This window comes from Anomaloglossus baeobatrachus, chromosome 10, assembly GCF_048569485.1.
Source record: "Anomaloglossus baeobatrachus isolate aAnoBae1 chromosome 10, aAnoBae1.hap1, whole genome shotgun sequence".
In the NCBI taxonomy this organism is placed as follows: Eukaryota; Metazoa; Chordata; class Amphibia; order Anura; family Aromobatidae; genus Anomaloglossus; species Anomaloglossus baeobatrachus.
The window spans coordinates 146,945,775-146,962,394 of record NC_134362.1 but is presented as its reverse complement, the minus strand read 5'-3'; the positions used below and the strand labels follow the sequence as shown (position 1 = coordinate 146,962,394).

Below are 16,620 nucleotides of genomic sequence, written 5' to 3'. Positions count from 1 at the left end.
GCTCATTGATAGCGCCATTACAAGCTCATTCATTGTGGCATGCCAAGCTCATTCCATAGTCCCATTACAAGCTTATTCATAGCGCCATTACAAGCTCATTGATAGCGCCATTACAAGCTCATTCATAGCGCCATTACAAGCTCATTGATAGCGCCATTACAAGCTCATTGATAGCGCCATTACAAGCTCATTCATAGTGCCATTACAAGCTCATTCATAGTGCCATTACAAGCTCATTCATAGTGCCATTACAAGCTCATTGATAGCGCCATTACAAGCTCATTCATAGCGCTATTACAAGCTCATTCATAGCACCATTACAAGCTCATTCATAGCACCATTACAAGCTCATTCATAGCGCCATTACAAGCTCATTCATAGCGCCATTACAAGCTCATTGATAGCGCCATTACAAGCTCATTCATAGTGCCATTACAAGCTCATTGATAGCGCCATTACAAGCTCATTGATAGCGCCATTACAAGCTCATTGATAGCGCCATTACAAGCTCATTGATAGCGCCATTACAAGCTCATTCATAGTGCCATTACAAGCTCATTCATAGTGCCATTACAAGCTCATTCATAGCGCCATTACAAGCTCATTCATAGCGCCATTACAAGCTCATTCATAGCGCCATTACAAGCTCATTCATAGCGCCATTACAAGCTCATTCATAGCGCCATTACAAGCTCATTCATAGCACCATTACAAGCTCATTCATAGCGCCATTACAAGCTCATTCATAGCGCCATTACAAGCTCATTCATAGCGCTATTACAAGCTCATTCATAGCGCCATTACAAGCTCATTCATAGCGCCATTACAAGCTCATTCATAGCGCCATTACAAGCTCATTCATAGCGCCATTACAAGCTCATTCATAGCGCCATTACAAGCTCATTCATAGCGCCATTACAAGCTCATTCATAGCGCCATTACAAGCTCATTCATAGCGCCATTACAAGCTCATTCATAGTGCCATTACAAGCTCATTCATAGCGCCATTACAAGCTCATTCATAGTGCCATTACAAGCTCATTCATAGCGCCATTACAAGCTCATTCATAGCGCTTTTACAAGCTCATTCATAGCGCCATTACAAGCTCATTCATAGTGCCATTACAAGCTCATTCATAGCGCCATTACAAGCTCATTCATAGCGCCATTACAAGCTCATTCATAGTGCCATTACAAGCTCATTCATAGTGCCATTACAAGCTCATTCATAGCACCATTACAAGCTCATTCATAGCGCCATTACAAGCTCATTCATAGCGCCATTACAAGCTTACAGCTGCATGTTATTTTACTTTTTGGACCAGTGCAGTTCACACTTAGTTTTTTCTTCCTTCCGTTTTTTCCCTGCTACCTGATTCTTCACAGTGAAAAAATTGTATATTTAACGGATCCATTGGGTAAATAGGATTTGTTAAACTGGTCCTTTTAAATCTGGGAGGTCACACTGACTAGATCTGCCATTCTGTGCTTGGTAAAATGGAGCCTCGCAGAAACTTGGCACAGAATTATAAGTGATGGCTTTGTACGTTTTAATGATGTCTGTAAATAATTTGTGCATTTTTTATTGCTTCGGAGTGGCAGCAATCCTACACAAACACCCCTATCCCACGTTCCCCATTCGCTTAGTTGTGTTAGTAAAATCATATCTCTAAACCATGGACAATCTACAAATCAGCAGCCAAATGCACGTGGCACTTGCAGATTTTTACGTGGATATGATACAAATTTCATCCTGTGTATAGCAAAGGATATAAAATCCATGGCAGAAAATCCAAGACTTCTCTGCAACATAATAAGCAAGCACTGCCGTCAATTCAGGCATGTTCTCCAGCACAAATCAGCAATGTCCACACCCATACATACGGCATAGGGGGGCAGGCGAACTCTGGGCTCTAAAATTCCTAAGATAGTTGAAATGATGGGACGGGTCTGTCCTTGGGCACTCGTCGTTATTGATGCCTTCAGGTTGGATCCCTTTTTTTGCATTACTTAAAATCGTGTATTTGGGGCTAAAAATCATTTTTGCAGGTCAGTCTCATACATTTTGCCCCATATGATTTCTGCAGACTCTGTTTCCCTGCACATTTAACTTTACCGTACCTCAAAAGGAGCTCAGAAATAGACAGATAAGAGTGACAAATGCTGCGCCAGAGAATCCGAGGCTCACTGATACAGTTTCAGTTACAGTGCCTTGCGAAAGTATTCGGACCCTTGAATTTTTCAACCTTTTCCCACATTTCAGGCTTCAAACATAAACATACAAATGTTAATGTTCTGGTGAAGAATCAACAAGTGGGACACAATTGTGAAGGTGAACGATATTTATTGCTTATTTTAAACTTTTATAAAAAAATAATAAACTGAAAATTGGGGCGTGCAATATTATTCATCCCCTTTAAGTTAATACTTTGTAGCGCCACCTTTTGCTGCAATTACAGCACAAGTCGCTGGGGGTATGTGTCTATCAGTTTTGCACATGGAGAGACTGAAATTCTCGCCCATTCTTCCTTTGTAAACAGCTGGAGCTGAGTGAGGTTGGTGGAGAGTGTTTTTGATCGGCAGTTTTCAGCTCTTTCCACAGATTCTCGATTGGGTTCAGGTCTGGACTGTGACTTGGCCATTCTAACACCTGGATACGTTTATTTGTGAACCATTCCATTGTAGATTTTGCTTTATGTTTGGGGTCATTGTCTTGTTGGAAGACAAATCTCCGTCCCAGTCTCAGGTCTTTTGCAGATTCCAACAGGTTTTCTTCAAGAATGGTCCTGTATTTGGCTCCATCCATCTTCCCATCAATTTTAACCATCTTCCCTGTCACTGCTAAAGAAAAGCAGGCCCAAACCATGATGCTGCCACCACCATGTTTGACAGTGGTGATGGTGTGTTCAGGGTGATGAGCTGTGTTGCTTTTACGCCAAACATATCGTTTGGCATTGTGCCCAAAAAGTTTGGTTTTGGTTTCATCTGACCAGAGCACCTTCTTCCACATGTTTGGTGTCTCCCAGGTGGCTTGTGGCAAACTTTAAACTACACTTTTTATGGATATTTTTGAGAAATGGCTTTCTCCTTCCACTCTTCCATAAAGGCCAGATTTGTGCAGTGTACGACTGATTGTTGTCCTATGGACAGACTCTCCCACCTCATCTGTAGATCTCTGCAGTTCATCCAGAGTGATCATGGGCCTCTTGGCTGCATCTCTGATCAGTCTTCTCCTTGGTGAGATGAAAGTTTGGATGGACGGCCGGGTCTTGGTAGATTTGCAGTGGTATGATACGCCTTCCATTTCAATATGATCACTTGCACAGTGCTTCTTGGGATGTTTAAAGTTGTGGAAATCTTTTTGTAACCAACTCCGGCTTTAAACTTCTCCACAACAGTATCACGGACCTGCCTGTTGTGTTCCTTGGTCTTCATGATGCTCTCTGTGCTTTACACAGAACCCTGAGACTATCATAGAGCAGGGGCATTTATACGAAGGAGACTTGATTACACACAGGGGATTATATTTATCATCATCAGTCCTTTAGGACAACATTGGATCATTCCGAGATCCTCAATGAACTTCTGGAGTGAGTTTGCTGCAGTGAAAGTAAAGGGGATGAATAATATTGCACGCCCCACTTTTCAGTTTATTCTTATTTACAAAAGTGTAAAATAAGCAATAAATTTCGTTCACCTTCACAATTGTGTCCCACTTGTTGCTGATTCTTCACCAGAACATTAACATTTTTATATCTTTATGTTTGAAGCCTGAAATGTGGGAAAAGGTTGAAAAATTCAAGGGGGCTGAATACTTTCGCAAGGCACTGTATGTAGCTCACTCTGTGTCCTGCAGTAGACTGTGCAACACAGAGGCTGTAGAAAGCAAATGGTGCAATATATTTAATGAAGTTCAACTGCAAAACAGATTTTTAGTCATAACTATATGCATTTAAGTAAGAAAACAATAATCTCCCCCAAAGGTGAACAGCCCTTTTAATGGGGCTGTGGATCCTAACACATCAGGCCCGGTGGATTCAATTTGTCCTGGTTTTATAATTGGCTGTGTTCACTCGTCTCTGCCCACATCAATACTATATATAACCCTGTTTACACCTCTAATTTGTTTGGCATGCGGGGTACTGACATTTTCCATTATAAACACAAGTTTGGCAGATGATCACAAAGAGTGTGAAACAAACTGCGGATGGCTGAGAAATGTGCGACTCCGTGATAGCGCTATACTCTGCTCTGACATTGTCAAATTACATTAAAGGGTTATTTCCATCTCCAAAATCCTATCTCAATATATAGGTGTAATAATAATAATATTAGCAAATACCTCCAATTAGAAATGTAGTATAGTTCTCCTGATATAGCCATGTCTCTTAGCTCATGTGCAGGGTATTGCAGCTTAGGTATCCTTGGTTACGTCCACTCATATAGGGACAATTACAAGTAGTTAGTTGCTTGTGGTTGTAATCATGGATACCTAAGCTGCAATATCCTGCACATGAGGTAAGAGACATGGCTATATCAGGAAAACTATACTATATTTCTAATTGGAGGTATTTACCAATATTATTATTATTACACCTTGGACATATTGGGATGGGATCTTGGAGATGGGAATAACCCTTTTAATAAAATCTATATTATTATTATCATTATTATTATTATTATTATTATTATTATTATTAAATATATTCTCAAATCTAAGATTTTTCCCTACCACATTGGTCACACCTAGAGTGTAGCTTTTCTATAGAGGTCTCATCCTAATGTTCTCCACCCCACAGGAGCACAAGGTGCTTCTAACAGGAACGCCCCTGCAGAACACGGTGGAGGAGCTGTTCAGCCTCTTACATTTCCTGGAGCCGCTGCGCTTTCCCTCGGAGTCTACGTTCATGCAAGAGTTTGGAGACCTGAAGACCGAGGAGCAGGTACTAAGCTCACATGTTACTGTCCTGGGTAACCTAAATGCTAAAAGGGCGCTGTGCTTAACAATCATGACTGAAACTGGGGGAGGTGAAGCCAACTCAACTGTATGTAAAGGGTTAAGTATTGTCAGCGTAATAGTTGTCATCAGTAGCAACTGTGCCTGAGGGGTTTAAATGGAATCTGTCGGCAGGTTTTTGATAACTAAAATGTAGAGGTAGAGACCCGGATTCCAGCAATGTGTCACTTACTAGGCTGTTTGCTGTAGTTTTGATTTAAATCACAGTTTCTTTGTCGCTCCATTGGGAGACCCAGACAATTGGGTGTATAGGCTATGCCTCCGGAGGCCGCACAAAGTATTACACTAAAAGTGTAAAGCCCCTCCCCTTCTGCCTATACACCCCCCGTGCTCCCACGGGCTCCTCAGTTTTCATGCTTTGTGCGAAGGAGGCAGACATGCACGCACAGCTCCACAGATTGGTCAGCAGCAGCTGCTGACTATGTCGGATGGAAGAAAAGTGGGCCCATATAGGGCCCCCAGCATGCTCCCTTCTCACCCCACTCTTGTCGGCGGTGTTGTTAAGGTTGAGGTATCCATTGCGGGTACGGAGGCTGGAGCCCACATGCTGTTTTCCTTCCCCATCCCCCTTAGGGCTCTGGGTGAAGTGGGATCCTATCGGTCTCCAGGCACTGAGACCGTGCTTCATCCACAACTCCAGAGGAGCCTGCTGGATAGGAGCCGGGTATCGTTCAGGGACATGGCCCTGCTACTTGGAGGTACTCTGTGTCCCCGTGGGGACCGCGCACAGCAACACTCCAGCATTGCTGGGTGTGCTAGTGCACCGGGGACCGCGGCGCTGACCGGGTTAAATGTGCCATTACACACTCAGCGTCGCTGAGTGTGTTTGTGTATGGGGACTACCGCGCTGACCGCCGCTGCCATGGTTAACACTGCGGCGCGGCTGGGACTTGTAGTGCGCCGGGGACTTCCGCGCCGGCCGCGCTTATACGGCGGCCGCGCTTATTACTCGAGTCCCCGGCTTTTGCGGCCTAGTCTTTTTTCCTCCCGCCTCCAGCCCTGACAGGCAGGGGAAGGGCGGGACGCTGTACAGACGAGCAGCAATGAGGGCTGGAGCATGCTTTGCATACTCCATCCCCCTCACTGTGCACAGTGGGGCACCAGTTCCCGCACTTTCTGGGTCACGCCCACGGCTCCCTCCTCTCCTCAGGACGCCGGCAGCCATTCCTGTCAGCTCCTCGGACGCTGCAGAGGGGGACAAATTCTGGGAGACCCAGGCTGGGATTCTGGTGGCCTCACAACCGCTTTAAGCGGGTGGTAAGCAGCACCTGTGGTGCTAGCCCCATTGTGCAGAAGTGTAATTATAAATTATATGTTTATGGTATATACTTTACACTGTATGGTGCACAGTTGATTCTGGCTATATACCCTATTGTGTTGCTCAGGGTAGACAATAGCATGGCACCCACAAAAGGCAGGGGTGCCAAAACACAGGCTTACTATGCTGCCTGCGCCGCATGTATGACGCCGCTACCGGCAGGTTCCACTGACCCTCATTGTGTGCTCTGCTCGGCCCCCGCTGCACTTACTCAGCCGGAGCCTCTGCTAAGAGGGGCCCAGGGGGAGCCACCTGCTGACACTATCCAGGTGACAGGGACGGAGTTTGCAGTCTTTACGGATAAACTCTCTGAAACTATGGCTAAGATACTAGAAGCCTTGCAGTCCAGACCGGTATCTCAGCACAGGGACACTGTTGAATCATTGTTCCCTGGCCCCCCTCAGTTGGACCAACAATGTCCCCCCGGGGTATCTCATAGATCCCAGGCTGGGGGCTCTGACACGGACCCCAGCCCCAGACCGATTAAGCGAGCTCGCTTGGAAATTCCCTCGACATCATCATATTGTTCAGGGTCTCAGCGGGGGGAATCTCTGGTTGATGACGCGGAGACAGCTGATCAGGATTCTGATCCTGAGGCCGCTCTCAATCTAAATACTCCGGACGGGGACGCCATAGTGAACGATCTTATTGCGTCCATCAATCAAATGTTGGATATTTCTCCCTCAGCTCCTCCGGTGGAGGAGTCAGCTTCTCAGCAGGAGAAATTCCGTTTCAGGTTTCCCAAGCGTACACCGAGTATGTTTCTGGACCACTCTGATTTCAGAGAGGCAGTCCAGAATCACCATGATTGTCCAGATAAGCGTTTTTCTAAGTGCCTTAAGGATACACGTTATCCCTTTCCCCCTGACGTGGTCAAAGGTTGGACTCAGTGTCCCAAGGTGGATCCTCCAATCTCCAGACTGGCGGCTAGATCCATACTTGCAGTGGAAGATGGGGCTTCACTCAAAGATGCCACTGACAGGCAGATGGAGCTCTGGTTGAAATCCATCTATGAAGCTATCGGCGCTTCTTTTGCCCCAGCATTCGCAGCCGTATGGGCGCTACAAGCTATATCAGCAGGTCAAGCGCAAATTGACGCAGCCACACGCACTTCCGCGCCGCAGGTGGCGTCCATAACCGCTCAGACGTCGGCATTTGCGTCTTACGCTATTAATGCTGTCCTGGACTCTGCGAGCCGTACGGCGGTTGCATCCGCCAATTCGGTGGTACTCCGCAGGGCCTTGTGGCTACGGGAATGGAAGGCAGATTCTGCTTCCAAAAAGCGCTTAACCAGTTTGCCAATTTCTGGCGACCGATTGTTTGGCGAGCGTTTGGATGAAATCATCAAACAATCCAAGGGAAAGGATACATCCTTACCCCAGCCCAAACCGAACATACCCCAACAGAGGAGGGGGCAGTCGAGGTTTCGGTCCTTTCGGGGCGCGGGCAGGTCCCAATTCTCCTCGTCCAAAAGGCCTCAGAAAGATCAAAAGAACTCTGATTCATGGCGGTCTAAGTCACGTCCTAAAAAGACCACCGGAGGTGCCGCTACCAAAGCGGCTTCCTCATGACTTTCGGCCTCCTCAATCCGCATCCTCGGTCGGTGGCAGGCTCTCCCGCTTTTGCGACACCTGGCTGCCACGGGTAAAAGACCGTTGGGTGAGAGACATTCTGTCTCACGGTTACAAGATAGAGTTCACCTCTCGTCCCCCGACTCGATTCTTCAGGTCATCCCCGCCTCCCGAGCGAGCCGTGGCCCTTCTGCAGGCGCTGAGCACTCTGAAGGCAGAAGGAGTGGTGGTCCCTGTTCCTCTTCAGCAACAGGGTCACGGTTTTTACTCCAACCTGTTTGTGGTCCCAAAGAAGGACGGGTCTTTCCGTCCTGTCCTGGACCTGAAACTGCTCAACAAACACGTAAAGACCAGGCGGTTCCGGATGGAATCCCTCCGCTCCGTCATCGCCTCAATGTCCCAAGGAGATTTCCTTGCATCGATCGATATCAAAGATGCTTATCTCCACGTACCGATTGCTCCAGAGCACCAGCGCTTCTTGCGCTTCGCCATAGGAGACGAACACCTGCAGTTCGTGGCACTGCCGTTCGGCCTGGCAACAGCCCCACGGGTTTTCACCAAGGTTATGGCTACTGTAGTAGCGGTCCTCCACTCTCAGGGTCACTCGGTGATCCCTTACTTAGACGATCTGCTGATCAAGGCACCCTCTCAAGAGGCATGCCAACACAGCCTCGACGCTACTCTGGAGACTCTCCAGAGTTTCGGGTGGCTCATCAATTTTCCAAAGTCAAATCTGACACCGGCCCAATCGCTGACATATCTTGGCATGGAGTTTCATACCCTCTCAGCGATAGTGAAGCTTCCGCTGATCAAGCAGCGTTCACTACAGAAAGGGGTACAATCTCTCCTTCAAGGTCAGGCACACCCCTTGAGGCGCCTCATGCACTTCCGGGGGAAGATGGTGGCAGCAATGGAGGCAGTCCCTTTCGCGCAGTTTCACCTGCGTCCTCTTCAATGGGACATCCTACGCAAATGGGACAGGAAGCCGACGTCCCTCGACAGGAACGTCTCTCTCTCTCAGGCGACCAAAGCTTCCCTTCGGTGGTGGCTTCTTCCCACTTCATTATCGAAGGGGAAATCCTTCCTGCCCCCATCCTGGGAGGTGGTCACGACGGACGCGAGTCTGTCAGGGTGGGGAGCGGTTTTTCTCCACCACAGGGCTCAGGGTACGTGGACCCAGCAAGAGTCCTCACTTCAGATCAATGTTCTGGAAATACGGGCAGTGTACCTTGCCCTGATGGCGTTCCAGCAGTGGCTGGAAGGCAAGCAGATCCGAATTCAGTCGGACAATTCCACAGCGGTGGCATACATCAACCACCAAGGTGGCACACGCAGTCGGCAAGCCTTCCAGGAAGTCCGGCGGATTTTGATGTGGGTGGAAGCCACGGCTTCCACCATCTCTGCAGTTCACATCCCAGGCGTGAAAAACTGGGAAGCAGATTATCTCAGTCGCCAGGGCATGGACGCAGGGGAATGGTCCCTTCACCCGGACGTGTTTCAGGAGATCTGTTGCCGCTGGGGGGTGCCGGACGTCGACCTCATGGTGTCCCGGCACAACAACAAGGTACCGACGTTCATGGCACGGTCTCAAGATCCCAGAGCTATGGCGGCAGACGCCTTAGTTCAGGATTGGTCGCAGTTTCAGCTCCCTTATGTGTTTCCTCCGCTGGCACTGTTGCCCAGAGTGTTACGCAAGATCAGGGCCGACTGCCGCCGCGTCATCCTCGTCGCTCCAGACTGGCCGAGGAGGTCGTGGTACCCGGATCTGTGGCATCTCACGGTCGGCCAACCGTGGGCACTACCAGACCGACCAGACTTGCTGTCTCAAGGGCCGTTTTTCCATCTGAATTCTGCGGCCCTCAACCTGACTGTGTGGCCATTGAGTCCTGGATCCTAGTGTCTTCAGGATTATCTCAAGAGGTCATTGCCACTATGAGACAGGCTAGGAAACCAACGTCCGCCAAGATCTACCACAGGACGTGGAAAATTTTCCTGTCATGGTGCTCTGCTCAGGGTTTTTCTCCCTGGCCTTTTGCCTTGCCCACTTTTCTGTCCTTCCTTCAATCTGGACTGGAAAAGGGTTTGTCGCTCGGCTCCCTTAAGGGACAAGTCTCAGCGCTCTCTGTGTTTTTCCAGAAGCGCCTAGCCAGACTTCCACAGGTACGCACGTTCCTGCAGGGGGTTTGTCACATCGTTCCTCCTTACAAGCGGCCGTTAGAACCCTGGGATCTGAACAGGGTGCTGATGGTTCTTCAGAAACCACCATTCGAGCCAATGAGGGATATTTCTCTCTCACGCCTTTCGCAGAAAGTGGTTTTCCTAGTAGCAGTCACTTCTCTTCGGAGAGTGTCTGAGCTAGCAGCATTGTCGTGCAAGGCCCCTTTCCTGGTGTTTCACCAGGACAAGGTGGTTCTGCGTCCGGTTCCGGAATTTCTCCCCAAGGTGGTATCCCCCTTTCATCTCAATCAGGATATCTCCTTACCCTCTTTTTGTCCTCATCCAGTTCACCAATGTGAAAAGGATTTGCACTTGTTAGATCTGGTGAGAGCACTCAGACTCTACATTTCTCGTACGGCGCCCCTGCGCCACTCGGATGCACTCTTTGTCCTTGTCGCTGGCCAGCGTAAAGGGTCACAGGCTTCCAAATCAACCCTGGCTCGGTGGATCAAGGAGCCAATTCTCGAAGCTTACCGTTCTGCTGGGCTTCCGGTTCCCTCAGGGCTGTAGGCCCATTCTACCAGAGCCGTGGGCGCGTCCTGGGCTTTGAGGCACCAGGCTACGGCTCAGCAGGTGTGTCAGGCGGCTACCTGGTCGAGCCTGCACACTTTCACGAAACACTATCAGGTGCATACCTATGCTTCGGCGGATGCCAGCCTAGGTAGACGAGTCCTTCAGGCGGCGGTTGCCCACCTGTAGGAAGGGGCCGTTTTACGGCTCTATTACGAGGTATTATTTTACCCACCCAGGGACTGCTTTTGGACGTCCCAATTGTCTGGGTCTCCCAATGGAGCGACAAAGAAGAAGGGAATTTTGTTTACTTACCGTAAATTCCTTTTCTTCTAGCTCCAATTGGGAGACCCAGCACCCGCCCCTGTTTTTTTGTGTACACATGTTGTTCATGTTGAATGGTTTCAGTTCTCCGATATTCCTTCGGATTGAATTTACTTTAAACCAGTTTATAATTTTTTTTTCCTCCTTCTTGCTTTTGCACCAAAACTGAGGAGCCCGTGGGAGCACGGGGGGTCTATAGGCAGAAGGGGAGGGGCTTTACACTTTTAGTGTAATACTTTGTGCGGCCTCCGGAGGCATAGCCTATACACCCAATTGTCTGGGTCTCCCAATTGGAGCTAGAAGAAAAGGAATTTACGGTAAGTAAACAAAATTCCCTTCTTTATCAGCAGGAAATAATCACAAGAGACCTAGTAAACCTGTTGTCAAGTAGTCCCCCATATTCAAGAGCTGTTTATAACCCCACCCCCATCACTGATTGGCAGCTTTCTGCTTTATACACGGCTAGACACTCCAAGGTCATGCATATGCTTTGCCTAGTTATGTAATCTGGGGCACGGTGCAGAACCAGTATGGTTATATTAAGCAAAACAAGAAAAAGAGAAGCTGATTACACTGAGGATATCTGCAAGCACATCGGGATCGTGATGGATGGGTGCCAGACCTGCTGGTGTAGCACAGCCAGAAAATAGGAAAATAGTGGAAAAAGGAATACAGCACTTCCAAAATGTGACTTTTGGACAGAGAAATTATATATTTTTGGGCATTTTTTGAAAGTTCCTTGCATGTATCTCTGTTTCTTTTAATTCAGGTCCAAAAACTGCAGGCTATTCTTAAGCCAATGATGCTACGAAGGCTCAAAGAAGACGTGGAAAAAAAACTAGCCCCTAAGGAGGAAACTATCATAGAAGTAGAACTGACCAACATCCAGAAGAAATACTACAGAGCCATCTTGGAAAAGAATTTTGCCTTTTTATCTAAAGGGGCCGGCCAAGCAAACGTCCCCAACCTAGTAAACACAATGATGGAGCTACGCAAGTGCTGTAACCATCCGTATCTCATCAAAGGTAACACACAACCTCATCACTATGGATGCAACCAGTGTGTTTTTTGTTCTATTTTTTCTTTTAGCCCTTTACCTACCTATGTAGTACCTATACGTCATGGTTGGGAAGAGGCTCCCGACCTATGACGTATGGATACATCATGGCGATCATGCGGGGTACAAGAACTGTGTATGTGATATCACTGCCGGGAGCTTGGCTTACATGGCAGCTGGGACCCCACTCTCACAGCCAGGAGGGATGCCTACACCGCCCCTGCTGTTTAGCCCACCGTAAGTGCCGCACTTGATATCAATCGCAACATTTAGGGGTACTTTGAACACTTCGACATCGCAAGCCGATGCTGCGATGCCGAGCGCGATAGTCCCCGCCCCCGTCGCAGCTGCGATATCTTGTGATAGCTGCCGTAGCGAACATTATCGCTACGGCAGCTTCACATGCACTTACCTGCCCTGCGACGTCGCTCTGGCCGGCGAACCGCTTCCTTCCTAAGGGGGCGGGTTGTGCGGCGTCACAGCGACGTCACACGGCAGGCGGCCAATAGAAGCGGAGATGAGCGGGACGCAAACATCCCGCTCACCTCTTTCCTTCCTCGCGGGACGCGGGTAAGGCGATATTCTTCGCTCCCGCGGCTTCATACACAGCGATGTGTGCTGCCGCAGGAACGAGGAACAACATCGTACCTGTCGCTGCAGCAACATTATGGAAATGCCCGACACTACACCGATCATACAATTTCGACACTTTTGCGCTCGTTAATCGTATTAAAAAGGATTCACATACTCCGATATCGACAACGACGCCGGATGTGCGTCACTTTCGATTTGACCCCACCGACATCGCAGCTGCGATGTCGTAGTGTGCAAAGTACCCCTTAGGAGTCTGTGAGAGGAAGGGAGCTCCCAGCCTCCGACCATGCGGAGAAAGAACACTAGTCCGGAGCCACCCCTGGCTGGATTCTCCCCACATCGGTCCAGGTGATTGACAGGTGTCTCCTAAGAGCTGTCAGTCAGTTAAAGCAGAGAAGGGAGAGGTCAGCCGGGGTTTGACTTAGTGATATTTCTCCCTATCATCCCCTTGCTGGAGGTTTAGTGCTACAGCGTTTCAGATAAATACGTACTTTGCTTCCATCGTGCAGCCAGGCTTTAATTCATGCAGCCTGTGGTTTGGGCAGCATGAATTGCCTGCCAGTTTCCCATTGTTTTATTAATTCACATTACCTATAGGAAAATACATCTGGCAGTGCTTTGTATGTTGCCATTGCATCTATCAATATGATATAGAGAAAATCTCGTAATCTGATGGTTAAGAGACATCGTTAGATGTAGAATTAGCCTCTGCGTAAATGATTTTCCAGGAGCCGAAGAGAAGATCCTCGGAGAGTTCAGAGAGACGCACAACCCAATGGCTGTGGATTTCTACCTCCAGGCCATGATCCAGTCTGCTGGGAAGTTGGTGCTCATTGATAAGCTACTGCCTAAAATGAAAGCTGGAGGCCACAAGGTGCTCATTTTCTCTCAGATGGTGCGTTGTTTGGACATATTAGAGGACTATCTTATGCACAAGAGGTGAGTGCATGTAGTTGACATGTTCCCATAAATTCTGCATTGCTTGGGCTGTGCCCTTAGCCTACAGTACACGTCAGGAGCTTTTTACTTATTTCCTCATTCAAAAAACAGTGTGTTGTATCGGCCTCCATCTGGCAGGTATGTGCCTGCAGGCTGTCTGTTTAAAGGGGTTGTCAACTACTAGGACAACCCCTTCAAATTTCACGTTTTCCCCAGGTAAAATTAAAAAGCGCATACTCACCTCCCGTGGCTGCGCTGTTCCAGCGGTTCTGGTTCTCACGCTTCCGGGACTCATGTAAGGTTATGACTTCACACGAGCATTCAATCACTGCAGTCTTCTGTCTCCCCAACTTCGGACCAGTGAGTTAATCAACGGGAAGTGATTGCTGCGGCTGCTGATCACGTCCTGTTGAGTGCTCCTGCGTCCGAAGGCGGGGAGACAGAAGACGGCAGTGATTAGACTCGGGGCTTACGTGAGCCTCAAGAACGCGAGCAACAGCACTGGAGGTGAATATAAGGTTCTTTGTTTTACATGGGTGAAATATGAAATCAGAAGGGGTTATCCTAGCAGTGGACAACCCTTTAAAGGGAACCTGTCACCAGTTTTTTCCCTATTAAACCAAAAGTATCCCGTTCTGCAGCTCCTGGGCTGCATTCTATGAAGGTGCACATTATTTCTGGCCCCCTTGCAGACCCCAAAAAGAACTTTATAAAATCTCACCGTTTCCTATGCAAATGACTTGTGTTGGCAAGAGGGGCGGGCTCATTTTCGGCTCGTGTCCTTCCCTCTGGCCTTGTTCGCTGTCCCCCTGTCATGATTTACATGGATGACGCCGCCCCCGTTATCGTGCACGATGCTGGCGAAGTCTCACGCAGGCGCAGAAAGTTTCTCTTGAGCGAGCGCCGGTGATGTATTTGCGCAGTCGCGAGATTATGGTCGGCGCTGTGCATGACCTCACCAGCGTCATCCTCATACTCGCCCATAATCTCGCGCCTGCGCAACTACATCACCAGCGCTCGCGAGGGAAACTTTCTGCTCAGGCTCGTGATAGGGGCACAGCGAACTGCGCCTGCGCGAGACTTGGCCAGCACCGTGGGCGATGACGGGGGCGTCGTCATCCATGTAAATCATAACAGGGGGACGGCGAGCAAGGCCAGAGGGAAGGACACAAGCCGAAAATGAGCCAGCCCTTCTGGCCAACACAAGTCATTTGCATAGGAAACGGTGAGATTTTATAAAGTTCTTTTTGGGGTCTGCAAGAGGGGCCAGAAACAAGGTGCACCTTCCTAGAATGCAGCCCAGGAGCTGCAGAAGGGGATACTTTTGGTTTAATAGGGAAAAAACTGGTGACAGGTTCCCTTTAAAGGGTTGTCCACTGCTAGAATAACCCTTTCTGGTTTCATATTTCCCCCAAGCGTGAGAACCAGAACTGCTGGAACAGCGCCGCCACGGGAAGTGAGTATACGCTTTTTAATTTTACCTGGGGGAAACGTGAAATTAGAAGGGGTTGTCCTTGTAGTTGACAACCCCTTTAAACAGACAGCCTGCAGGCACATACCTGCCAGATGGAGGCTCAAAACGTGCGTGGTTTTCACCGAAGTGTGAAAGAGGCCAAAGGGGGCCTCGTTGGTCAAACTCCCATCAGTCTAGCATATTCAGTGGGTAGGTTAAATATACTTTTTGTGGAAATACCCCAATATTCTATAAATGACACATATCTTAGTATGTGCAATATGGTAAATCGTGATACGTTCTGTGCCGGTGACAACGTACGACATGCCTACCGTCATTTTCGGAGACCATTGGTTGCTCTGAACTTCAGTTTTCAGATGTACATCCTTTAAAACTCCCTAAAACCGATGTGTACTCTTGCTCCTCTCTCATAATTGAATCCTTCTCAGATATCTCTACGAACGCATTGATGGTCGAGTCCGAGGAAATCTGCGGCAGGCAGCCATTGATCGCTTCAGTAAACCAGATTCTGATCGCTTTGTGTTCCTCCTTTGCACCCGAGCAGGAGGTCTGGGGATAAATTTGACTGCCGCTGACACCTGCATCATATTTGACTCTGACTGGAATCCACAGAATGACCTCCAGGTTAGTGGCTGACGTGGCCTTACTGAAAGGATCCTTGTCATTTGTCAACTATTGGGAGCCAACATTGGCAATATGGTATCCATAGAGGATACTGCTCACCTTCAGAAACACAAAACACACAACTACCATTATTTTTCATTTACTTGTTCCAAATTGGTGTTTGTGTGGATCCTTTGTGTGACTGTTTTCATGCCATTTGGCGAAAAAATACATTGCTGAAGTCATTATTAGTTAACGGAATCTGTCACCAAGTTTTTGCCAACCCATGCAGTATAATTTAGGTGCAAAGACCTCGATTCCAGGAATGGGTCACTTACTGGGCTGCTTGCTGCAGTTTTGATAAAATCTTGTAGTTCCCTGAATGCCGAGCTCTGTATAACCTTACCTACACCACTGATTGGCAGTTTTCTGCCTATGCAGTGTGCACAGAAATCTGCCAATCAGTGATGGGGTGGGGTTAAAGAAAGTTCATGCATATAGAGGACTGATTCCAGCATTGTGTCACTTTATTTAATGCTTACTGTAGTATTGATAAAAGCACAGTTTTATGAGCAGGAAATTATCACTAGGGGCTACTGCCAGTTAGTCCTCCATATTCAGGAGTGCTGTATCATGCCACCCCACCATTCACAGCTTTCTGTGTACACTGTTCATAGCCAGGTAGCTGCCAATCAGTGGTGTGGGTGGCGTTATACAGAGCTCAGCTTTTAGAGAACTGCTAGATGTGCAGCAAATAAAATAGTGATTTTATCAAAATGACAGCAATGACCCCAGCAAGTGATACATAACTGGTATTAGGGTCTCTGGCCCTACATTGTACTGGTCTCAGATGAGATAGGAAAATTTGGTGACAGGTTCCCTTTTAAAACCATTATTTAGATGTTGGCTAGCTCCGATTGTAACAGTTTTACTTTTTAGATGCTGCTGTCAATCATCTAACCATGACAGTGGCATCTATGAAAAAATCACAGAGTG

General features: G+C 48.1%; 1 protein-coding gene across 4 annotated transcripts in view; it reads left to right on the top strand.

Moving 5' to 3' along the window:
• CHD9 (chromodomain helicase DNA binding protein 9) overlaps nucleotides 1–16,620 on the top strand; it is a 365,799-nt gene that overhangs the window by 229,648 nt on the left and 119,531 nt on the right. For all 4 annotated transcript variants that reach the window (XM_075325725.1, XM_075325724.1, XM_075325727.1 and 1 more), the window contains 4 exons: nucleotides 4,800–4,943; nucleotides 11,727–11,982; nucleotides 13,337–13,547; nucleotides 15,450–15,645. In XM_075325725.1, coding sequence (XP_075181840.1) covers nucleotides 4,800–4,943; nucleotides 11,727–11,982; nucleotides 13,337–13,547; nucleotides 15,450–15,645 — 807 coding nt within the window. The remainder of the gene's footprint in view (nucleotides 1–4,799; nucleotides 4,944–11,726; nucleotides 11,983–13,336; nucleotides 13,548–15,449; nucleotides 15,646–16,620) is intronic.